Source organism: Pithys albifrons, chromosome 11 (assembly GCF_047495875.1).
Source record: "Pithys albifrons albifrons isolate INPA30051 chromosome 11, PitAlb_v1, whole genome shotgun sequence".
Taxonomy (NCBI): domain Eukaryota; kingdom Metazoa; phylum Chordata; class Aves; order Passeriformes; family Thamnophilidae; genus Pithys; species Pithys albifrons.
The window spans coordinates 25,216,558-25,241,506 of NC_092468.1; the positions used below are offsets into that span (position 1 = coordinate 25,216,558).

The window sequence follows — 24,949 nt, forward strand, 5'->3', positions numbered from 1 at the left end:
AAGGTTAAATTTTCCTATAATGAGTTATTGGAAATGATTACAATCCCCCCCTCCCTGAAGTCCCTGCACCACCAATTCCTGCTCCTCCAACCCACCTCAGTTCTGGTTATCAAACTGCCTTTGTGGCATCTGAGAGGAGCTGAGGGGACATTCCTGGGGCAAGGGGAGCCCTCAGAGGTGCAGGGAAGAGGGGCAGGGATTGGGTGAGAAATCCAGAGGCAGCTCCTGAGCTTCCAAACCTGCAAAGAACTGCAGGTGCCCTGGGACAGCTCAGTGTGGTGGCACCTGAGAGCACCTCCTGGAGGACAAGTGTTGGCTCTCTGTGTCCTCACAGAACCACTTCTTGCTGTCTGAGGGACCCACAGATGTTGCTGGTGCACAACATTTCTCCCCATGTTTGGGTTTAATTAAAGCACACTCCAATTAAAAAGGGAGCCCATTTGGAAGGGAATCTTTGTGCCAGCTGGTGAGCCCCAATTCCCCTCCATGCAGGGAGTCCCTCCTGGTGAGCTGGGGCTGATCAGGTGGGTGACACTCTGGGTTTGCTGTGACAAAGGAGTTGGAACCACCCCTGAAAGCACCAAGTGGGAATTTTCTGACCTCGATGTCTGAGCAGGAGGAGAATCACTGGAAATCTGAGCTTGGCAGGAGACTGGAATGTGGGAAACACCCCCAGCGAGCAGCACTCAGGGTGCTGGGGGGTCCCACAGCAGTTCCCTCCCTGCCTGAAGAGCCACAGCTTGAGACCAAACCAAGGTCCACCAGGTGACCTGAACCTGCCCTGGGGGGATTTGCTCTAAACAGGAGCTGTGCCCAACCCTCGGTCTGTTTTAATCCATCTTTCTGCTCAGGCTGGTGTAATGAACCACCATTATTGAGGCTCATGTGTTCAGAAAGACATTCCACAAATTCCCAGGACCTTTCCCAAGGCTGGGAAGGGCCATCCCAGCACACAAGAGCTCCTCTGTGTGCCAGAGGCTTCAGACAAGGGGCAGTGATGCTGTGGGAGACCCAAAGAATGCCCTGCAGTGCTGCTGGAAAACACAGTCATTGAGAGCCAGAGGCACTGCCAGCCCTTTGTCCCAGGGAGAGGACTCAGAACAGCCTCTCCCTTCTTTGGCATCGTTGGCCATTAGCTCATGTCCTCTAGCACATGAAATAGAGCTTTTTGTTTAAAGGAGTTGGGCTTAAAATAGAGGCATGGAAAAAATCTCCTCCCAGAGACAAGGGCAGCTGAAAGGACATGGACACCTCCCAGAGCCAGGAGCAGAGGGCTGTGCTTCTGCTGGAGGCTCTCAGGGAAATTAAGGATGAGCAGCTGAAAGGAAAATGTCTCCTCATTGAAAAAAATGTGAATATTCTTAATTTTCTGGATCACTAACCTTCTCCTGGAATGGGAGTTAAGGAATTTGGGGATGTTTTTACAGCATCAAGTCATGTTTGGGGATGTCAGTGGCGTGGTGAGACAGACCCACATGGGCAGGGACCTCCCAAATTCTTCTCCAGGAGGGAGCAGGAGTCGTTGTGGAGAGGTCCCAACCCCTGCACAAAGCACCAGCTGCCCAGTTCCCTTTCCCTGGGGTTAAGGACCAGCAAAGGATCTGCTGCTTCAGAAGGGAAGGAAGGAGCTTCTGAAAATACATTTACCAAAATGTTCTGGATGGAACAGGGAAAAGGGAGAGCCAGGCTGGGATCTGGGATCCAGGTGTGAACTCTGAGCTCTCTGGGCCTCACTGGCTCTTCCTGGGCTGTCTGAGAGAAGGTTTGGGGCTCAGTCAGGAGGGTCTGGGGATTTTTCCAGAAATGAGGAGGGTCCAGACCCACCCAACAAACCCAGTGTGGCTCCACCTCATGAGGTCCATTTAGAAACTCTTTGGGAAGGAAATCTGGAGAATATCTCATGGTCAGGAGGAGAAGCATCACAATGGGCACCAAGGGGGGAGAAGCCACCCCAGGATTCCCAGTGGTGCTGTTGGCAGCACTTTGCCAGGCTCTGGCAGGGAAACTGTGGCCATCATTCCATGGAATCGCAGAGTTAGGGTTGGAAAAAAGGTCTCCAAGATCATCCAGTCCAACTGCCAACCAAGCACTGCAGTGTCACCATTACAGCAAGTCCTCCAGTGCCACAGCCACCCATTTCTGAGCACTTCCAGCATCCACTTGGAGGGAGTTAAAGCGCAGAGTCCCTGCAGAAAATGTGTGTGCACAAAAACACCCCCAGCCCAGCAAGTATTTCCATGGAAAACCCCCATTCCAAAGGGAATTGCCACGTCAGGCCACGAGATCTGTGAACTCTCTGCTCACAGTTAGAGCTGAAATTATCTGAGGCAAATGAAAGGCACTGAAAACAACATTTGTTTCCAATTCAAGTGTTATCTCCCAGCACACATCAACATTAATGGCTCTCCCCAGCCCAGCAAATATTTGATTTCTAATTAAGGCCTTTTCATCCCAGTGTTGCACTCGGCTTCCTCATCTTTAATTATGTTTCCATCCACACTGCTCGAGAGGGAGGGCAAAGATTGGCATTTTTACATGATACAGAAACCACAGTGTAAATATTTATCAGCTGCCTCCTCTCCCCTTTGCTCTCCATGGATTCAGGAGCCCAGTTTTCCAGGGAATGTGCCCCACACAATCCCCCACAGCTGTTCAGGGTGGCACTGCCTCCTGTAAGTTGATATTTATGGATATTTATTGATATATAGATTGATATTCCCTCCCCTTGAACTTCCAATGGCTCCGGCAGGTGCAAAACACCCCTGGGAATGTCACAGGCTCTGGAATAACCACAGGATGGGGAGAAATCTCCCAACAGAGTTTGTTCTGCTTTGAGAATCAAACCTTAACAGATCACTGAGCAAACCCAACCAGCTGTGAAGTCCCCAGGGGGCAGGGAGGGCTGGCACATAAACCAGGGCGTTGGTGGCAAAGCTACTTCAGCTCCCGGGCTTTTCCCAGCTGCTGTTTCCTGCCCCTCTCCCAGCACAGAGCTGGCCAGGCTGGGCAGTGGGCACAGCACCAGGGCTGCCAGAGCCCGGGGGGGGATGCTCGGGGGCACAGGAGGGTGGGTGGCACTTGGGAAGGTTCCAGTGGGGCGCTGCCGACCCACCAGCTCAGGGATCCGGGATCAGGAGCGGGAGTGCCCGGGCGGTGCCCGCGCTGTCCGCGGTGCTGAAGCTGCGCGGGACGGACCCAAAGAGCCCTGGCAGGGAATCATAGAATGGATTGGGCTGGAAAAGACCTCCGAGATCAACAAGTCCAACCCTTGGTCCAACTCCAGTCCCTTTACCAGATCATGGCACTCAGAGTCATAGAATGGATTGGGTTGGAAGAGACCTCTGAGATCAGCAAGTCCAACCCTTGATCCAACCCCACTGTGATCACCAGCCCAGGGCACAGAGTGCCTTGGACTGGTGATCACAGTGGGGTTGGATCAAGAAGTGGTGGATTCTCACTCAGTGCCACATCCACAGAATCATAGAATGGATTGGGCTGGAAAAGACCTCTGAGATCATCAACTCCAACCCTTGGTCCAACTCCAGTCCCTTTACCAGATCATGGCACTCAGTGCCACGGCCAAGCTCAGCTGAAAAACCTCCAGAGATGGGGAATCCACCCCCTCTCTGGGCAGCCCATTCCAATCCCTGAGCACTCTCTCTGTAAAGAATTTTTTTCTGCTCTCCAACTTCAATTTCCCCTGGCAGAGCTTGAGCCCATCGTGCCCCCTTGTCCTATTGCTGAGTGTCTGGGATGAGCAGACCCTGGGAGGCTCCAGCCCCAACCCCGGGGGGCTCCAGGATTGGGGGGCAACACCTCCTGCCGGGCATGGAATGCCCTCCTGAGCACCCAGCTGGGATGCTGTGCCCAGTCCTGGATTCCCAGTGTAAGGAGGACTTGGGGACTGTTGGAGCAAGTCCAAAGGATGTCACCCTGACAGTGAGGGCACTGGGGCACCACCCCTGTGGGGACAGGCTGGGACAGCTGGGGCTGCTCAGCTGGAGAAGAGAAAGGGGTGTGGAGACCTCAGAGCACCTTCCAGTGTGTGGTGGGACCAGAGAGGGACCTGGAGCAGAAACTGGAGAGGCAGAACAAGGGCAGGGGGTTCAAACTGAACCTGAATCGGTTTAGATGGGATATTGGGGAGGAATTCCTGGCTGGGAGGGTGGGCAGGCCCTGGCACAGGTGCCCAGAGAAGCTGTGGCTGCCCCAGCCCTGGGAGTGTCCAAGGCCGGGTTGGAGCAACCTGGGACAGTGAGAGGTGTCCCTGTCACCTGGGAGGAGGTGAACCCAACCCAACCGGAACCATTCTATCATTGTATACTCTGTGACTTCAGAGGGAAAAAGCAGAAATCTCTCCCTGTGCCAGTTTTCCCAGTGCCAGTTTTGGCACCTTTCTACACAAGAACAAGGAACACAATATTTACAGGGAAATTTCCCAATCTGTTATGTCTCACTTCTAATTTTCGAGTTAAAAATAAACACACAAAAGGAAAACAGAAGCAACTGCAGAGAGCACAGACACCCCTAATCAAAGGCTTTGATCAGCGAGTGCCAATGGATCGTTTCCAGCAGTCAGGAAACTCCTTTGCCAAAGCAAATCGATGTATTGAAAAGCTGAGATGGGATCTCAGTGTGCACATTCACAGATCATCATTCCCTTCTGTTCCCCGGCCAAACACCAGAGCGAGCATCGAACACCGCGGGGTCACTTCGGCCTCTCCGCTGGGAATTGCTGAGGGTTTAACCCTCGGCTTTATTCGGGTTTAACTCTCGGCTTTATGGGGGTTTAACCCTCGGCTTTATTGGGGTTTAACCCTCGGCTTTATTCGGGTTTAACCCTCGGCTTTATTCGGGTTTAACCCTCGGCTTTATTCGGGTTTAACCCTCGGCTTTATTCGGGTTTAACCCTCGGCTTTATTCCCCCGGTGAGTCTGGGAGGGCATTTTTGCCCCTTTTCACTCTGCCCTATTTTATTTCGTGCCTTGTGCGAGGTTGTAACAGCCACACGCGCTGACTGGCTGTGAATCTCAAAGCAGCCTATTTTCAGGGACAAACATTCAGATCAAACCAAATGTACTTTATTAAGCATCAAAGTCTGCCTAAAACCCAGAAAACTTTTCCAAGAGATGCATGTGTTCCTCCCAAAGTGATTTTCCACAACAGCAATCCTGGCTCTTGCTATTTCAGTCACTGCAGCCCAGAAAAACTCCATAATGTTTCTGTTTTTCTTCAACTGTGTTATCTGCAAACATATTTATTTTAAAAGTTTAGGGCTCCAAGTGCCCCAAGCCAGTCAAGTTACTTGATCCACCACTATAAGTTTGGATTAAATGATGTATTTTCCTCAGCTGCCATTCTGACCAACCTTTGAGCCAGAGGGAGGAAGAAAATGGTGGAGCCAGTCAAAAATATAATTAATTGTGGCCTTATTTATCAACTCTGAGCCAGGTAACCAAAGGACCTCACAGCAAATGACCTGGGACGGGATGCTCAGGCCTTAAGGGCATTTTGACACATTTCTTGCTGTCTACCTATTTGAAAAAGGAATGGGGGAAACTCCAGAGACTCCAAATTTCAGGCTTTGTCCCTTCTCCAGATTTTTCAGAGGGAGAGCTCCAGACAGCCAGAGGAATTTGGGAGAGCCCACGTTGCTCAGCACTACCAACTTCTGTGCAAAGACTAACAAGAGGTTTATTAGGGCAGCAGCAGCAGCACTGCTAGTGCTGAAGAAATGGCCTGATAATGGATAAAAATAGGTAATTTTCCCACTATTCAGTTCTGGCTCTGGGTCAAATACAGGACTTGGTTATTCCCACCTGTCCTGTCCTGCTTCAGCTCAGGGTCTGTGAGCTCAGCACTGAGGGTGGAACTACAGGTGGGGCCAGCAGAGCTTTCTCTCCTCATGCTTTTGCTCCTTCCTCAATTCCCCTGATCCTTGGGCTCAGCCCAAATGATGGTTTTAATTCTGCCCAAGTCTTTATCTGGTTAAACCAGCCCATTGCTGTCTCACCCAGTCCAGATTGGCCCTTCAAGCCCCTCCCTGCAGGGACCTCCCACCCCAAAGGCTCCTCCTGCTGTTCCTGCCCTCCCTGGTGCCCCGCAGAGCTGGGATGAGACAGGAGAGCAGCTCAGACCAGCAGGGCTGGCTGTAAACACTTCGTGAGCACCTTAAAAAGCCCAACAGGACCTGCCTGGAGTGCCAGAGCTGAGGATCCTCATGGGGGTCCCTCACAGGAAACTCAATAATCGGGAACTCAAATCAAGGACACACTAAAGAATTTGCCTCCAGAAACAGTCCCTTTGCCTTCAGAAACAGCCGCTGCTTTTCCAGAATTTGCTGACAGACTCAGCACTAGAAAGGGGTGATAAAACTCTCCCCGGTTCCTCAGATCACAAGCGACAGGAGCAGGAGTTGCATTAACGGAGATTAAATCCCAATCCAGTATCCAAACTTCATTTCCCCCCACCACAGACCTCCCGATGTCCTCATTTCACCCTCCAGCAGCCCAAAGCGTGGAAAACGATCCTTTCCCAGCTCGGGGTAGCGATGGGAACCCTGCGGAGCGGCCGGAGTGTCCCTGGGCAGGGCAGGAGGGACCTCTGGTGGAAGGCGAGCGCCTCTTCCAGACTCCCCACGTTTATTCCTCTCGTTAAAGGACCCTTTTGGAACACGAAACGCCGATTCCAGCAGCTCTGAGCACAGCGAGGCTGCAAACAAAGCTGTGCCCTCGGGAATGTTGCATTAAACGCTGCCAAAGCCACCACAGCCACAGCCCTGGTGGGAACAGCTCCCTCAAAGCTTCACCAGCAGCTGGGCCAGCAGGGAGAGACTCCAGTGAGTGGAAAAGCAGTTTTTAGCCCAGAAAACTCTGTTGGATTGGAGCCCCTGCCCTGGGAATGGCTCCTGAACTTCACAGCTGGGAGCAGAATGAAACCCACCAATGGAGCCCCTGCCCTGGGAATGGCTCCTGAACTTCACAGCTGGGAGCAGAATGAAACCCACCAACACCTCTGCCTTGCACAGGGAACCATCTCCTGCAAAACACCCCCAGCAATATCTCTGGAATTCTGCAGGGAATTCAGAAGCCACCAAGTGCTGTCCCCTGACTGGCACCAGCTCCTCCAGCTCTCCCACACAGGAGGTTCAGGATCCAACCAGGTGCTGTCATTGAGCTGCTCCAACACACACCATGGAGTTCCTGTCCCCTGGGCTTCCTCCAACTGCTCAGTTATTTCGTACACCCCAGTTTGTGTTCCCCCAAATCCCACCTGTGCTGTCACAAAGCCCAGGGCAGTGTTTCTAAGCTCTTTATTGACACAAAAGATCCCATTTCAGACAGCCACAGAGCTGCCTGTACTCACAAAATGGGCTTTGCATTTGGGGGTTTAGTTTAGAGTCACTTCAAGAAGAGAAACACAATTTCCAGCCACTGGGCACCTGCTCTGGGGGGTGCTGTGGGCATTTATTCCCAACCCAAATTTAAACATCTACATCAACTTCCCCAAGTCTTGTTTAGCAAACACAAAAACCAACAAACCAAACCAAACTCCAACAAAACCAAACCAAACCAAACCAACCAGAACCACATTTACCTGCAGGGAAAGAATCAGAATTGGAGATCTTTTGGAAAAAAACCCAGACTAAACACATGTGAAGGTCTCTGCTTTCCATGGAAAACCACAGAACCATCTGGAAACACTTTTGCTCCATCAGAAGCACCACCAGTACCCGCTGAGATCCAGGTCTGATCTCCACAGCCACAGAAGAGGGACCTGAACCTGCAGGTTGATTTGAGGCACCACCACCCTCCAAAGCCCCTCATTAACCCAACATTAACCCATTTAACCCACAATTAACCCCCAGCTGAGCTCTGACTCCTGCAGGAGCAGCGGGAGGTACTCACGGGGCTGCTGCTGCTGTCGGAGAAGGTGTTCATGCTGATGGACCTGCTCGTCTTGCCCGAGGACAGCGACGGTGGGGACGGGCTGCGCTTGCCCAGCGGCTCCGGGGGCAGGTCCTGGCGCTGCAGGTGCTCCCGCCATGCCCGCTGGATGCTGCCAACACACAGGGGGCACAGGGTGGGTGGTGGGGCTGGGGGTGTTTCCCCATCTGGATAACGAGCATCACTCTGGAGGTCTTACTTAACTCACTCCTGGTGTAACTCATTAAGTAGAATTGTGGAATTCCAGAATGGGTTGGGTTGGAGAGACCTTAAAGCTCATCCAGTGCCACCCCTGCCATGGGCAGGGACACCTTCCATGGACCACATTCCTCAAGCCCCAAACCTACAGAAGTGATTTCAATTCGAGATTATACAGAACTCAAAATAAAAATGTGTCTGTTTAACAGAGTGAATAAACTTCAACACCTGAGATTTGGATCAGCTTCCAGATTATAAAGCAGATAATGCTGGAAGTTGAGAGCCAGGCCAGTATCATTGGATTATGGAATCACAGAATGGTTTGGCTTGGAAGGGACCTCAAAGATCATCAAATTCCACTCCCTGCCATGAACAGGGACACCTTCCACTGTCCCAGGTTGCTCCAACCTGGCCTGGGACACTTCCAGGGGTGGAGCAGCCAAAGCTTCTCTGGGCACCCTGCAGAAAAAGCTCCTTTGAGGATCTTCAGGCAACTGAGTATTTATTGACTGGCACAAGCACCATTTACAGGTTTTATTTACATGCACTCTCTCTATTAAAAGGGGAGAATGTACTGAGGTTAAATCATAATTACCCCTCTAGGAAGGGCTCTGAAAACTTATTCTTTCATCAGACTCATATTTGAATGACTAAAAGTCACTGGGCTGGATTTTAATTTGAAACTTGATGTCCTTTTAGTATTTAAACACAGCACGAACTTTTGAATGTCCCATACAGGGAATCAGTGGATGGAGCTGAAGCTGCACCGGGGCTGGAGGAGGCACAGAGAGGAGTCCTGTGCTCTGACAGACCATGGGAGAGATTCAGGTTCTATCCCCACTGAGACAGCACAGCCAAGTCTTTCAGAATTACTGACCACATGGGCTTAGGTTGGACATTTAGGAAAAGGCTCTTCCCCCAGAGGGTGGTGGGCACTGACCAGGCTCCCCAGGGCAGTGGGCACAGCCCCAAGGCTGGCACAGCTCCAGGAGGGTTTGGATGATGCTCTGGGGCACAGGGGTTGACTCTGGGGATGGTTCTGGGCAGGGCTGAGGGTTGGACTGGCTGATCCCTGAGGGTCCCTCCCAGCTCAGCCCAGTCTGTGGTGCTGGATCCAAGGATTCCGTGGCATTTGGGAGTCGGGAGCTCTCAGGGCTGTCCCTCTCTCGCTCGGTTCCCGGCAGCGCAGCCAGGTGGCACACGTGTGCCTTGGCAGAGGGCTGCCCTGCCTCTGTTCCCGGGAAATCCAGCCTGTCCCGTGCCACACACCGTGTGCTGAACCCCAGAGCAGGAACCCCCTCCCCTAAACCTCCATCCCCAGCTCATCCAGGGCTACTCCCGGCAGGAGCTGCCTGGAAAACTCCATGTCAGGTGGGCAAAGGGCACTGCAGAGACTCTGCTTGGCAATTCCAGGCCCTGGGGTGTCCTTTGTAGGTGTGAAAACCCCAACCAGTTCTCAGACATTCTGGAGTTCCACAGAGCAAAGGACACAATAGGCACAGCACTGACACTGAACATCTGAGACGTGGGGAAGGAGAATGTTTATCATGGAATGGTTTGGGTTGGAAGGGACCTCAAAGCCCACCCAGTGCCACCCCTGCCCTGGGCAGGGACACCTCCCACCAGCCCAGGCTGCTCCAAGCCCTGTCCAGCCTGGCCTGGGACACTCCCAGGGCTGGGGCAGCCACAGCTTCTCTGGGCACCTGTGCCAGGGCCTGCCCACCCTCCCAGCCAGGAATTCCTTCCCAATATCCCACCTCTCTCTGCCCTCTGGCAGTTTGAAGCCATTCCCCTCATACTGTCACTCCATCCTTTGGAAATGGCCTCTCTCCATCTTTCTTGTTGCCCCTTCAGGACCTGGAAGGCCACGATGGGGTCACCCTGAAGCTTCTCCTCCCCAGGTTGAACAATCCCAGCTCTCTCAGCTTCATGTTCTTTGAGGCTGAGAACAACTTGGGAAGGTGCTACTTTGAAGGGTGTTTTCTAAAGTTTCCCAGGAACCCAGGATGGACAGAGCCTGGGTCCTGCAGCTCAGGAATGGGACACTCTCAGCTGCAGAGAGAGGCAGAACCAACAACCATCACTCACATTTTCACTTTGGACTCCAAGGGCTGTAAGTTGAGATGAAACTCCTCGATGTTGTTTTCCTCATCCATGGCAAGTTGGTGGCTACAGGGAGGAGAAGAAAAGGGCTTTGACACATCTCAGCACGACATTCCTGCAATCTCTGGGAACTCATTCCCTCATTTTGACAACAGGCACAGCTGCTCATGAGAAGGTGTTGCTGTCTCTGGAGAAAGACATCTGGGTCTCTGTGTCAGACCCTTTGGAGTGGTAACAAATGGCAGGAATTGGGTCCAGCTTCCAGAAGGGAACCTGCCCGAGTGCTTGTCCCAACCCCTGCAGATGGCACAGCTCCAGGGACAGGCCCACCCAGAGCAAAACACCCCCTGGCACCCAGAGCAGATCCTGGTGCTAAAGGAGCTTCCAGCCCTGGGGCTCCACTGGAAAAGCTGCTGAGGAAGATGGAAGGGAGCAGTGGAAATGCTGGGAGCAAAGGAATTACAGCAGCAAAAGCCATCCAGGGGCTGGAGAAAAAATTCCTGGGAATAAGTGGGGCCTGAGGAGTCTGTGCTGATGGGGAAAGGCAATTTTAAACAGCTACAGGATGAAAATCAACCACCAGGGGCCATCTGGGATGGGAGTATTAAGGCTGGACCCCAAGCTGGGGAGTTACTTTGAGACCTCACTGGACACTTAATTACAACACTCAATCAGCACCAGTTTGCAGAAATTACCCTCCTGTCACTGAAAGTAAGAATTGTTTATGGGAGAGATGCAGAATTTGGAATATTTAGCATATCACCAAGTGAAAAACAGTTCACAGCAAAGAGATGGTCCCTCAGCAAGGGTTTGGGACCTTCTAAAAGCCATTTCACTTTGGCATGTGGAGAAATCACCCATTTACCTCTGAAGCAAGTCCTTGCCATCATTGACCTGTTCCAAGGTGTGCTGGAGCCTCCTGAGTTCTTCCTAAAAGGAGAGAAAAAACACCTTCATGAGCTCATGGGAAGCCCTGGTTTGGCACTGGAGGTTTCATCACCCAAAGGGGTGGAGGGGAACCAAACCAAGCCTGAACCCTCCCATGCACAGCCCTGGGAGGGGATGAGGAGCAAAACCCAAAATTGTGTCAGACTGGAGGGGTTTCATCACCCAAAGAGGTGGAGAGGACCAAGCCAACCCTGAACCCTCCCATGCACAGCCCTGGGAGGGGATGAGGAGCAAAACCCAAAATTGTGTCAGACTGGAGGGGTTTCATCACCCAAAGAGGTGGAGAGGACCAAGCCAACCCTGAACCCTCCCAAGCACAGCCCTGGGAGGGGCTGAGGAGCAAAAACCGAAATTGTGTCAGACTGGAGGGGTTTCATCACCCAAAGGGGTGGAGGGGAACCAAGCCAACCCTGAACCTTCCCAAGCACAGCCCTGGGAGGGGATGAAGAACAAAACCTGAAATTGTGTCAGACTGGAGGGGTTTCATCACCCAAAGAGGTGGAGGGGACCAAGCCAACCCTGAACCTTCCCAAGCACAGCCCTGGGAGGGGATGAGGAGCATCCCCACCCCCAGACAGGGTTTTGCCTCCAGGGTTCGTTTATCCATCAGCTGGTTGGTGACAAAGTAGCAGCAGAAGGTGAAAAACTCGAGAAAACAAAGATGTTCATTCGTGACTCCTTTTAACACCTTAAATTGGGGATTTAATGTAAAAAACTTCACTTCACACTTCGCTGACAGGCACAGGAATCCCAGGGAGGCCAAGAACATTTAAAAGGCAAAAGAAGAGTATTTTCATCTTGTGTATCTCATCTGACCTGGGATGGACAAACACTTCTGTTGCCAACAAGAGCTCTCCAGGAGCCCAACACATCCACCAGCTCCACCTGCTGCTTTCCCAGTCAAAGCCCATTTCATGGAACAAAGGAATGTTAATCCTGCCCATGATTCCACCCTGTTTGCCACCAACAAGACCACAGCAGGGAGCTGAGGGAGCTCTAACACAGCTTGGTTTCCTCCCAGCCCCTGAAGGGCTATTTCTGCAAAGTATATTTTAAGGATGAAGGAGATTTGTCAAGGTGACAATTCAGGGGTTTCCTCAGGCTCTGTCCCCGGGGTCTGTAATTGCAGCCCCTTTTGGGGTCACACCACACCCTGGGGGGGATTTTGAGGTCACACCACATCCTAGTGGGGATTTTGGGGTCACACCACACCCTGGGGGGGATTTTTGGGGGTCACACCACACCCTGGGGGGGATTTTTGGGGGGTCACACCACACCCTGGGGGGGATTTTGGGGGGTCACACCACACCCTGGGGGGGACTTTTGGGGGGTCACACCACACCCTGGGGGGGACTTTTGGGGGGTCACACCACACCCTGGCGGGGATTTGGGGGTCACACCACATCCTGGGGGGGATTTGGGGGTCACACCACATCCTAGTGGGGATTTTGGGGTCACACCACACCCTGGGGGGGATTTTGGGGGGTCACACCACACCCTGGGGGGTATTTTTGGGGGTCACACCACACCCTGGTGGGATTTTGGGGTCACACCACACCCTGGTGGGATTTTGGGGGGTCACACCACATCCTAGTGGGGATTTTGGGGTCACACCACACCCTGGTGGGATTTTGGGGTCACACCACACCCTGGGGGGGATTTTGGGGGGTCACACCACATCCTAGTGGGGATTTTGGGGTCACACCACACCCTGGTGGGATTTTGGGGTCACACCACACCCTGGGGGTGGATTTTGGGGTCACACCACACCCTGGGGGGGACTTTTGGGGGTCACACCACACCCTGGGGGGGATTTTGGGGGGTCACACCACATCCTAGTGGGGATTTTGGGGTCACACCACACCCTGGTGGGATTTTGGGGTCACACCACACCCTGGGGGTGGATTTTGGGGTCACACCACACCCTGGGGGTGGATTTTGGGGTCACACCACACCCTGGGGGGGACTTTTGGGGGTCACACCACACCCTGGGGGGGACTTTGGGGGGTCACACCACATCCTAGTGGGGACTTTGGGGGTCACACCACACCCTGGGGGGATTTTTGGGGGTCACACCACACCCTAGCTGGGATTTTGGGGTCACACCACACCCTGGCTGGGATTTTGGGGGGTCACACCACACCCTGGGGGGGATTTTTGGAGGTCACACCACATTCTGAGGGGGATTTTGGTGGGTCACACCACACCCTGGGGGGGATTTTGGGGTCACACCACACCCTGGCTGGGATTTTGGGGTCACACCACATCCTAGTGGGGATTTTGGGGTCACACCACACCCTGGTGGGGATTTGGGGGTCACACCACACCCTGGGGGGGATTTTTGGGGGTCACACCACACCCTGGGGGGGATTTTGGGGTGTCACACCACACCCTGGGGGGGCTTTTGGGGGGTCACACCACACCCTGGTGGGGATTTTGGGGGGTCACACCACATCCTGGGGGGGATTTTGGGGGGTCACACCACACCCTGGGGGGGATTTTGGGGGGTCACACCACACCCTGGGGGGGATTTTGGGGGGTCACACCACACCCTGGGGGGGACTTGGGGGGTCACACCACACCCTAGGGGGGATTTTGGGGTCACACCACACCCTGGGGGGTATTTTTGGAGGTCACACCACACACTGGGGGGGATTTTTGGGGGGTCACACCACATCCTAGTGGGGATTTTGGGGTCACACCACACCCTGGTGGGATTTTGGGGTCACACCACACCCTGGGGGGGATTTTTGGGGGGTCACACCACACCCTGGGGGGGATTTTTGGGGGTCACACCACACCCTGGGGGGACTTTTGGGGGTCACACCACACCCTGGGGGGATTTTGGGGGGTCACACCACACCCTGGGGGGATTTTGGCGGGTCACACCACACCCTGGGGGGGACTTTGGGGGTCACACCACACCCTGGGGGGGACTTTTGGGGGGTCACACCACACCCTGGGGGGGACTTTTGGGGGGTCACACCACACCCTAGTGGGGATTTTGGGGTCACACCACACCCTGGGGGGGATTTTGGGGGGTCACACCACACCCTGGGGGGGATTTTGGGGGGTCACACCACACCCTGGGGGGGATTTGGGGGTCACACCACACCCTGGGGGGGATTTGGGGGTCACACCACACACTGGGGGGATTTTGGGGGGTCACACCACACCCTGGGGGGGATTTTTGGAGGTCACACCACACACTGGGGGGGATTTTGGGGTCACACCACACCCTGGCTGGGATTTTTGGGGGTCACACCACACCCTGGGGGGGACTTTTGGGGGTCACACCACACCCTGGGGGGGACTTTGGGGGTCACACCACACCCTGGGGGGGATTTTGGGGGCCTGTCCCTCACCAGCCACTGCAAATGATCCAGCCAGGAAAATGCTTCCTGGTTTTAGCTCCTTTTTCTGTCTGCTTTGAGGAACATCCTCCTCTGGCACATTAAACCCAGCCACTCCTCAGACTGTTGTCTTTGAGCCCCGCTGGGTTCAGAAGCAAAGCAGCCACCCTTTCCCTGGTCCCTGTGATCCCTCTGCTCCTGTCCCTGCCTGCCCCAGAGCTGTGCACAGTAATTTAGGACGTGAAAACAATTTGCAATTGCCTTTCTCCACAGCTCTGGGTGACAGAAGCTGCAGGAGTGACATAAATCATTCCCTGTGTTTGACATCATTTTCTATTAACCTCAGGGTGAAGGCTCAACACACACACAAAAAGTAAAGCCCCAAATTGGCTGTGACATTTTTGACTACTCAGCCTTGCAATTAAACCTCCCCATGCAGGTTTTATAAGGGCTGGGATGAAAGGCAGCCCCGGAAGGGCCCAGCAATGTTTGCATAACTGGGAGGAGAAGGAGACATAAAATCTATACTAATTTCAGTTTTGCATCATTAACCATGAAATATTGATCAGTGCTCCTTGCAATCAGATCTGTGGAGCTGCCCATGGTGCTGTGCCCATGGGGAGGGTCGGGCTGGAGCTCCCTCAGCCCTGGCACAGTCACTGATGGGTGGCAGGGACAGTCTGGGTGCTCCTGTGCCAGCCCTGGCAGTGGCAGCTCCACATCCCACCAGAGAGACCCAACTGCAAAGTCCAACTCCGGGAAGTCAAACTGGAGCCCCAACCTGTCCCCAGCCCTCCCTGCTGGAAGAACCTCCACCCTCCAAGGGTTTTGTCACAAATTACAGTCGGGTCCAGCTCACTTTGGAGAGCAAAATGAGGGAATTGCAACCAGGCAGTGTGAGCTCAGCATGGCAGGAAGGGGAGGGCAGGGGACACCTGATGGGACAGATCCATCTCCAACTCCCAGGGGAGGGTTTTTCCCCACAGAAAAAGGAATCACCTCTTTTTATGCTCATGAGCCCATTGCTTCTAATGACAACAACAGATGAGGGAATTAAACCTGAAAAAAATATTAATCCAATTTCCAGCTTTTCAGCATGTGGTTGATGTTCACAAAGGAGTGATGAACCAGTTTAGGAATCAGAAGGTTACTGTGAGAAAATAATCATCTCATCTGTTACAGAAGAGCCTTCCTGTGCCTCTCGTGATTCTGAATGTCCCATTTAGGCCAAGTGGGGTGTTTTGAGGACATAAAGGAGTTGGTTTTGGGAAACACATCAAATGTGTGTCCCTCTGTACTGTGGCAGTGCTGACAAACCACCAGCTGAGTCCCCAGGCCACCAGCTGAGCAGTGACTCCTCTGCTTGGACAGGGTTTAGTGCCCTCCAACTGCACCCCTGGGAACACCCACCCTGGGCAGGGCAGGGCAGGGCAGGGCAGGGCAGGGCGGTGAGGACAGAGGGCTACAGAGCCTCAACCAGCCCCCAGCCATGGTGAGAAGCCAGGAGGGTGTGGAGGAGCCTGCCCAGGAAGGTGGACCCAGATCAAACCTTTCCACACCAGCTTATCCACCAAGGTCAGGTTGGACAGGGCTTGGAGCAACGTGGGCCAGTGAAGGTGTCCCTGCCCAGGGCAGGGGTGGGACTGGATGAGCTTCAAGGTCCCTTCCAAGCCAATCCATTTTGGGATATTGGCAAAAAGGCTTTCTGGAGTAAAGCCCTTGGTCCTTGCTTGGATCCCACCCCTGGGAACATTCTGGGCTGAGATAAGAGCACCCCATACCCAAGTCACTGCCCCCTGAGCTGTAACGTGGGCCCCAAGATGGGCCAACAGCTCCAGGGACCTCTCCCAACACTCAGTTCCATTTACTAGGGATTTTCCCTCCCTTTCCCCCTTAGTTTCCAGTTTTCTCTTTGCAAACTGGAGAGCAAATTTCCCAAGGCACGAACCAAGCCATGGACCCTTCAAGGCAGAAGAGCCACCATGGGTGTGGTGGCTCCACCTCCACACAGCACATTGGTAAGTACTTTTTTAAGCTCCCTCCAAAAGAGGTTGTTCATGCCCTGCTGTTTCCCCCCAGCTGGAAACAGCCCCAGAGCAGCTGGAGAGGGATCTCAGCAGAAACTCCTCCCTCTGCCAGCCCTGCTGGGCCCACTGGGGGTGGTACTAGCTAATTAACAGGTCCTGAAGATGTTCCCCTGGCAATCTTGGAGGTGAAACCACCCCCTCTCCCCATCCTGCCTTCCCAGTTAATCTTTGATAAGAGTCATTGACACAATTGTTCAATTTGCTGCAGTTGCTTCAAAAAGTGCAGATAATTTACAATCCCATTAAAGGGATGGCCACAGATTAGTCTCAGAGGCAAAGCACAAAACTCTTCAGGTGGGTTTTTAGCACATTAGCTCTATGAATCCTGAAGAAAAAAAATCATAATCACAGAACATAACAGGCTTCAGAGCAGAACTACCCATCAAACCCACCCATCTAATTCCCTGCATCAAAATTAAGTGTAATTGCAAACTGTGGGACACTCAGTGCACCAGCTGAGCAACCACGTGGACCTTTTCCTTGTGTGAACAGCAGCAAAACAGCCCCAAGTACCAAAAGGTACACAAAGCCCTTTAATGAAAGGAGTCAGGATTTAATTACCTCACAGCTCACACCAAATTTCTGCTCCTGTTCAGCATCCCACCTATTGCCATCACATCATTTGAGGTGCTGGAGGGTGCTGAGCAGGGGAGGGAGGCACTGGAGGGTGCTGAGCAGGGCAGGAAGGCACTGGAGGGGGCTGAGCAGGGGATCAAGGCGCCGGAGGGTGCTGAGCAGTGCAGGAAGGCACCAGAGGGTGCTGAGCAGGGCAGGGAGGCGCCGGAGGGTGCTGAGCAGGGCAGGGAGGCGCCGGAGGGTGCTGAGCAGGGCAGGGAGGCGCCGGAGGGTGCTGAGCAGGGCAGGGAGGCGCCGGAGGGTGCTGAGCAGGGCAGGGAGGCGCCGGAGGGTGCTGAGCAGGGCAGGGAGGCGCCGGAGGGTGCTGAGCAGGGCAGGGAGGCGCCGGAGGGTGCTGAGCAGGGCAGGGAGGCGCCGGAGGGTGCTGAGCAGGGCAGGGAGGCGCCGGAGGGTGCTGAGCAGGGCAGGGAGGCGCCGGAGGGTGCTGAGCAGGGCAGGGAGGCGCCGGAGGGTGCTGAGCAGGGCAGGGAGGCGCCGGAGGGTGCTGAGCAGGGCAGGGAGGCGCCGGAGGGTGCTGAGCAGGGGACCAAGGCGCCGGAGGGTGCTGAGCATGGATGAAGGCACTGGAGGGGGCTGAGCAGGGCAGGAAGGCGCCGGAGGGGGCTGAGCAGGGCAGAGAGGCACCGGAGGGGGCTGAGCAGAGATGAAGTCACTGGAGGGAGCTGAGCAGGGATGAAGGCACCGGACCTTGTAAAATAAAATGAAACAGGTGTTTGCTCCTTCCCAGCACCAACTCTCAGTGTCACTGCCAAGCTGTGCAGGTGGAGCAGCCCCAGATGTGGAGGAGGAGGAGGAGGGATCTCTGGTGGGATCCAAGGTCAAGAGGTTGCTCTTCTTGGAGCTGCTGAGGAGTTAAACCTGATTTCTCCTGTGCTGCAGATCTCGGAGAGGATGTTTTAATTGAAGGCAGTTGCTTAGCAACGGCATCCCGTGCTTGGCAGCACCTGGAGCAGATAAACATCGGGAGGCGCTTCCCGAGTCACATCAGTGGGGATGGAATCGGCTCCAAGGAGCTGCTCCACGGGCTCTGCCTCCATCCTGCCACCCAGCACAGGGACAAGCCAGGGAAACCCACCTGGAGAACTCTCTGCTCCTCCTCCTGCCCAGACAAACTTCTGCTCTCCCAACCAGAGCTCAGCAGGAGGCAGAGCCCTGGCAGGAATTCTGCTCAAAGATTTCACTGTGGTGAAGTTCCTAAGGATAAAATCCTGGAGCTCTTGCAGCCCTGCCCAGATGTTTTTCTGACAAGCCTGGGAGTCTCTGAAAAGCCTCAGAAAATGCAGAGAGGAAAAGATTTCCTGCTCACTTTTACAACTGGACATGGTTGTTTGGAGGCAGCTGCTGCAGCAGCTTGACAAGCTGTTGGAGAGCTGGTTGGTGGTGCCATCTCTGCATTGCTAACTCAGACTATCAAACACTTGAATAGTTCATTTTCAACATCTTCACCTTACAATGTTCATATAAATGTCACCGTTTATCCCTCACTCCTGTCATCAGTCACCTGACACACAGTGGCCAAGCCAACCTTTGGATTCAGGGAAGCTCCATCTGCACCTTCCCACCCACTGCAGGTCAGCAGCACATCCCAGCCACGACCAGAGTGGGGTTTCCTAAATCCAGAGTGGGAGTGCCCACACCCAGAGTGGGAGGGCCCAAAGCCAGAGTGGGAGGGCCCAAAGCCAGAGTGGGAGGGCCCACACCCAGAGTGGGAGGGCCCACACCCAGAGTGGGAGGGCCCACACCCAGAGTGGGAGGGCCCACACCCAGAGTGGGAGGGCCCACACCCAGAGTGGGAGGGCCCACACCCAGAGTGGGAGGGCCCACACCCAGAGTGGGATGGTCCAAATCCAGAGTGGGATGGCCCAAATCCAGAGTGGGATGGCCCAAAACCAGAGTGGGATGGCCCAAAACCAGAGTGGGAGGGCCCACACCCAGAGTGGGAGGGCCCACACCCAGAGTGGGAGTGCCCAAAGCCAGAGTGGGAGTGCCCACACCCAGAGTGGGAGGGCCCACACCCAGAGTGGGAGGGCCCAAAGCCAGAGTGGGAGTGCCCACACCCAGAGTGGGATGGCCCAAATCCAGAGTGGGAGTGCCCACACCCAGAGTGGGATGGCCCAAAGCCAGAGTGGGAGTGCCCAAAGCCAGAGTGGGATGGCCCAAAGCCAGAGTGGGATGGCCCAAAACCAGAGTGGGAGGGCCCAAATAAAACTGCCTTTGTTACATTCCAAAAATCTCTTCCCTTCTCTCCACAACTACTGTAACCCATGACAAAGAAGGCAGAGAAATAAACTACCAGAAACCCACCTAAAATTTGATGCAGTCAAGTGACTTATTTAAGAAGAGAGGTCAGAGCCCCTGAAAAGCCCCTAAAACTCAACTGAGAACTGTGTCTGTGGAGTTCAGGCATCATGACAGGATGCAGAAGGTTTCTAGAAACAACCCACTCTCTTGAAGCTAAAATAGGAACCCCTTTCCCTTGGTGGTAACACTGCAAAGTCCAGGCAGAGCCAGGGCATTGTTCCCAAGGTTTAGGAGTTCCTCAGTCACAGAATCATAGAATGGATTGGGTTGGAAAAGACCTCCAAGATCAGCAGGTCCAACTCTTGATCCAACCCCACTGTGATCACCAGCCCAGGGCACTCTGTGCCCTGGGCTGGTGATCACAGTGGGGTTGGATCAAGACATGGTGGATTCTCACTCAGTGCCACATCCACAGAATCACAGAATCATAGAATGGATTGGGTTGGAAAAGACCTCCCAGATCATCAAGTCCAACCCTTGGTCCAGCTTCAGTCCCTTTACCAGATCATGGCACTCAGTGCCACGGCCAAGCTCAGCTGAAAACCCTCCAGGGATGGGGAATCCACCCCCTCTCTGGGCAGCCCATTCCAATCCCTGAGCACTCTCTCTGGAAAGAATTTTTTCTGATCTCCAACTTCAATTTCCCCTGGCAGAGCTTGAGCCCATCGTGCCCCCTTGTCCTATTGCTGAGTGCCTGGGAGAAGAGACCAACCCCCACCTGGCCACAACTTCCCTTCAGGCAGTTCCAGACAGTGCTGAGGTCACCTCTGAGCCTCCTCTTCTCCAGGCTGAACACCCCCAGCTCCCTCAGCCTCTCCCCACAGCACTTGTGCTCCAGTCCCTTCTCCAGCCTCGTTGCTCTTCTCTGGAAGAGAAGCATTCCCTCATTTCCTTGGCTCCCACCAGCTCCCTCCTTCCTGCCAACCCCAGCCCAGCCCCTCCCTGTGAGTGTGGGGCTGAGGGGACCCCTCAGCAGGGCCTGGGAATGAAGGGAATCCCAGGAAAAACTGCACAGGAACCACAGGAGAGGAGCTGGGCACGTCCAACCTCACCCAGCAAAGAGCTGCAGTTCACATGAATTATTCAAAACCAACCTCAGACAAACCATCTCAGGCCTGGGAGGAAATGGGAAAGTCTCTGGAGTCTGCAGCTCTTTTTATTCCAGCCTGGTTCATGCTCCCTGCTCTGTTCTCTGGGGTCATTTTTATACTCTTTTTTAAATATATATTTATATATAAACATTCAGATAGGATGTTCAGATAACACACACAACAGGCCCCAGGGAAATACTTGGATTTATAGTCATTTCTGGCTTGTGAATTATTCATTAACGGGGATCAGGCAATGGGGTAAAAATTAAAAATGGGCAAATTAGTTTTCATTTGTTTATGTTAATTATTTATCATCCTTCCCTTTTATTAGGAGGAGCACAGGGGGAGATCAGCCTTGTTCTGAGGCTGTGTTTGCTCCCCAGACAACACTCAAGCAAAAAAGGGTTTTATCCATAAAAACACAAGGTCTTTACTAATTTTTAATCAGAACTGTATTAACTTTGTATTTTATATTAATTTTTTATTTTAGCTTGTACCTTAGTTTGTCAGTGATCTTAACCATGCAGAGCTTTAGGCAAAGAGGAATTTAACCCTGTGAGCGGAACTTAAAGAAATAAACCCAAAACTTTGTTTAGATTAAAGGTTAAACTGTAACAAATAAATCAGCAAACCTGTCTAGGTTGAGGCTTGAAGCTGTAACAACATCATTAATTAAAAGGAAATTTAGGGCTGCAGAGGTAAGAGCAGCCCATTGGAGCTGTTAAAGGTCACCCAAAATATCCTGGTTAACTTTGGGGAGGGGTTTTCAGTTGTAACTAAGTCTGCAAACCTGGAAACACAAAAGTCTCATTGAGCATCTTTGGTGGAATTACCCCCCATGTTCCCAGCGCTGAATAAAAGGAAGAATTTTGTTCAGCTTTCCCCAGGAGATAAAACTGCCCTTGCTCAGCTGAGAACCTGATGGCAAACAAGCCCAGGGAACTTTGATTCAGACTAAACGTGCACAAAGGGCCTTTCAGAGTCCCAGTTTCCTGAAAACATCCATTCTTAGCAAGATTTAAAAGACAGATGACAGAGGACAGGAAATTAAGGGCCCAACTCCCAGACATCACAAGATCAGGCAAAAAAAAAGAGGGAAAAAAACAAAGATCAAAACAGTGTTCACAAACAAACCCTGGTCTAATGAAAGGTGTTCCTGCACAGCAGGGGTTGGAATGAGGTCAACTTTAAGGTCCCTTCCAAGGCAGCCCAGTCTGGGATTCTGTGGAAGGAGCTCCAGGCACTGAGCAGCCCCAGAGGGACACAGGGAAGGTCCAACCAGGTCATTTAAACACTGAGGTCCCACTGAGATCCAGAGTGATGGAGGGGAGCTGCTCTGGGAATAAAGCTGCCCTTGATGCCCCTGGAGGACACCCAGGGGGTCCCTCCCGCCCCTGGGGGACACCCAGGGGGTCCCTCCCGCCCCTGGAGGACACCCAGGGGACCCTCCCGCCCCTGGAGGACACCCGGGGGGACCCTCCCGCCCCTGGAGGACACCCGGGGGGACCCTCCCGCCCCTGGGGGACACCCGGGGGGACCCTCCCGCCCCTGGGGGACACCCAGGGGGTCCCTCCCGCCCCTGGGGGACACCCAGGGGGTCCCTCCCGCCCCTGGGGGACACCAAGGGGGCCCTCCTGCTTTCTCACCACCTCCAGGGATGTCTTCCCTGGCCCTGAGCAGAAGACCCTGTGGATGTTCTTGCAGCAGAGACAGAAAACGTGCCCCACTTCAATAGATCTTTGTAAGTACTTCCCACCCCTCTCCCTACAATGAGGACCAGCAGAAGCACCTGAGCATCATTAGAAACTCAGCCCCTGTTGCCGCTAATGAGCCTGTTAATTGGTGCTGCAGGAGAAGCCTGGCTGCTCCATGGGCAGAGGGAAGACTTTGATCCAGCAGCAAAGCCACAGAGTCCAGAGGACATTCCTGTGGCCTTTGGGGCAGCCTGTGCAGCTGGGGCTGTCCTTGCACTGCTGGGCAGGGTGAGGTGTGGGCACAACAGTCACTGGAGGCCTTGCAAGGCTTCAGAAAACAGAAATAATGAAACCCTCAATAATAAAAACCTCCTTCCCCCCTGGGGCAGAGTCAGCACTGCTGGGTCTGACTGGGCTGTGCTGCAAACACTGAGGCTGGTTCTGGAGTCCTGATCCACTTCCACAAACCCATGGAATAGAATTACAGAATCACTGGGGTTGGAAAAGCCCTCCCAGCCCCTGGAGCCCACCCTCTGCCTGATGCCCCCCTTGGCAAAGCCCTCCCAGCCCCTGGACCCCATTCTGTGCCCGATGCCCACCTTGGAAAAGCCCTCCCAGCCCATGGAGCCCACCCTGTGCCTGATGCCCACCTTGGCAAAGCCCTGCCAGCCCCTGGAGCCCACCCTGTGCCCAACACCCACCTGGGAAAAGCCCTGCCAGCCCATGGAGCCCACCCTGTGCCTGATGCCCACCTTAGCAAAGCCCTTCCGGCCCCTGGAGCCCACCCTGTGCCCGATGCCCACCTTGTCCCCCAGCCCAGAGCACTGAGTGCCACAGCCAGTCCTGCCTTGGGTACCTCCAGGGTTGAGCACTCCAAACCTTCCTCCTCAGTGAGCCCTTGACCCTCTCCTTGCCCCAACACATTTCTGTGTGCACAACTCCCTCCAGATGGCACACTCAGTGCAGAAAGTCATTGCCATAATTCAGATCTGCTCCCTGGCATAAAATATGTCCCAATATCCCATGGGGTTCCCTCCCAGCCCCCTGGCAGTGCCAGGCAGTGCCAGGCAGTGCCAGGCAGGGGATGGGTCACTGGTGGCTCTGCAAGACCCAGGCTCAGGCATGGCACAGGTGGCAGAGCTGAAAGCCAGGGAACATTTCCTGCTGGCCACAACTGACAGCAGAACGTGCTCCCAACAGCAGCACTGCTGTGTTAGAGGGAACTCCACCAGAGGTGGAGCTGGGCAGCTGCTCCAAAACAAGGGCAAGGGAGCTCCAGTTGGGCTTTCCCACAGGGAGAAACACAAGATCATGTTCCAAGTGGGCACCACCAGTGAGCCTGACCCTCCAGGAGCCAGGCTGGGTGTGGGACAGTCACCCCTTTGGGGTCCAAAGCAGCACCCCCAGCAGAGCTGTGTGTCAGAGGGGCCAGCTGGACCCCAAACATGGCATTGGGCACCTTCTGGAGAGCTCCAGTTCCCACTGAACACAAGTTCCTGTCCCCAAATCCACCCAGTGGTGACAGCAACAGGAGAGCACTGAAATGTGCTGGCACAGAACACACAAATGTGTCCCTGCTCAGGGAACAGAAGTCTTGAGTCCCAAAATAACACCCAGCACCGACTGAAACACACCCATTCCCCCCCATCTCCTCTTGCTCCCACCCATCCAGTGGCACAAAGAGACACTTGCCATGGGCAACATATGCAGGGCATTAAGGCTGGCCAGGATTTAACATCCTTTTGTTCATTTGGCAGAGGGGACAGACACAGTAGGAGAGAGCCCTCAGTCTGCAGCCATCTGTGGTGCTGGAAACAGCAACAAACTCCAAAAGTGCTGTTGGTACATGTTACCACTCCCAGCCAGCCAAAGTCTCCAAACATTTATGTCTCTTCTGTCTAAATTAATGCCTCAGTTTCTGTAGGGAAGGGTGTTCTCAGCCTTCCCTCCCCACTGGGTGGGCACCAACCTTGGCCCCTGGTCTGGGCTCCCCAGGACAATCCAATTTACCCTGTCAGAGATCAGGGCAGAACTCTCAGCTATAAATGTAAGATGCTAAATTACTTAATTACTTCATGCTGTTATTTTTAGGGCTGTGACAGGCACCTCTAACTCTCAGTGTCTTGGGCCTCTTTCTTCATCTCCCCCTGATGGTGCCCACCCATCCCCTCACCAAGAGAACCCCAAGTTCTCCCTCAGTTAAACCAATGGTTTAAATTAGAATTTATCAGGATTTTCCAAGGCTTCTCCAGTGACAGGTCCCTGCAATCCCTCCCCCAGCCCCGTGTGAATGTTTTGTGTCCTGATGGTGGATCTCCTGCCAGGGAGAAGTTCCAGAGGCTCCTCAGCAGTGAGGGGGAGTCACACCCATCACCCCCAGCCCCAGTTCTGCTTCTGATTGTGTTCCTTCAGTTCATAAACCAGAGCAGAAAGCAGCCCTTAACCTGCAGAGCTGAACTCTCTGCCCCAGTGCTGCTCATTTGCTGGTGTTCCTTGGACAAAGGGAGGGATTTCCTTGTTTTCAGACTTCAGGAGAGGGAAGTTTGCCCAAGTCACAATCAGTTAAAATCACCTGTGTTTGGTGCCCACGCC

The 24,949-nt window shown here is 53.8% G+C and overlaps 1 protein-coding gene across 1 annotated transcript in view; it reads right to left on the reverse strand.

The window, feature by feature from the left end:
• SCHIP1 (schwannomin interacting protein 1) overlaps positions 1-24,949 on the reverse strand; it is a 99,084-nt gene that overhangs the window by 68,549 nt on the left and 5,586 nt on the right. The window contains exons 2-4 of the mRNA XM_071566715.1: positions 11,113-11,177; positions 10,233-10,313; positions 7,908-8,058 (exon numbers count right to left, since the gene is read on the reverse strand). Coding sequence (XP_071422816.1) covers positions 7,908-8,058; positions 10,233-10,313; positions 11,113-11,177 — 297 coding nt within the window. The remainder of the gene's footprint in view (positions 1-7,907; positions 8,059-10,232; positions 10,314-11,112; positions 11,178-24,949) is intronic.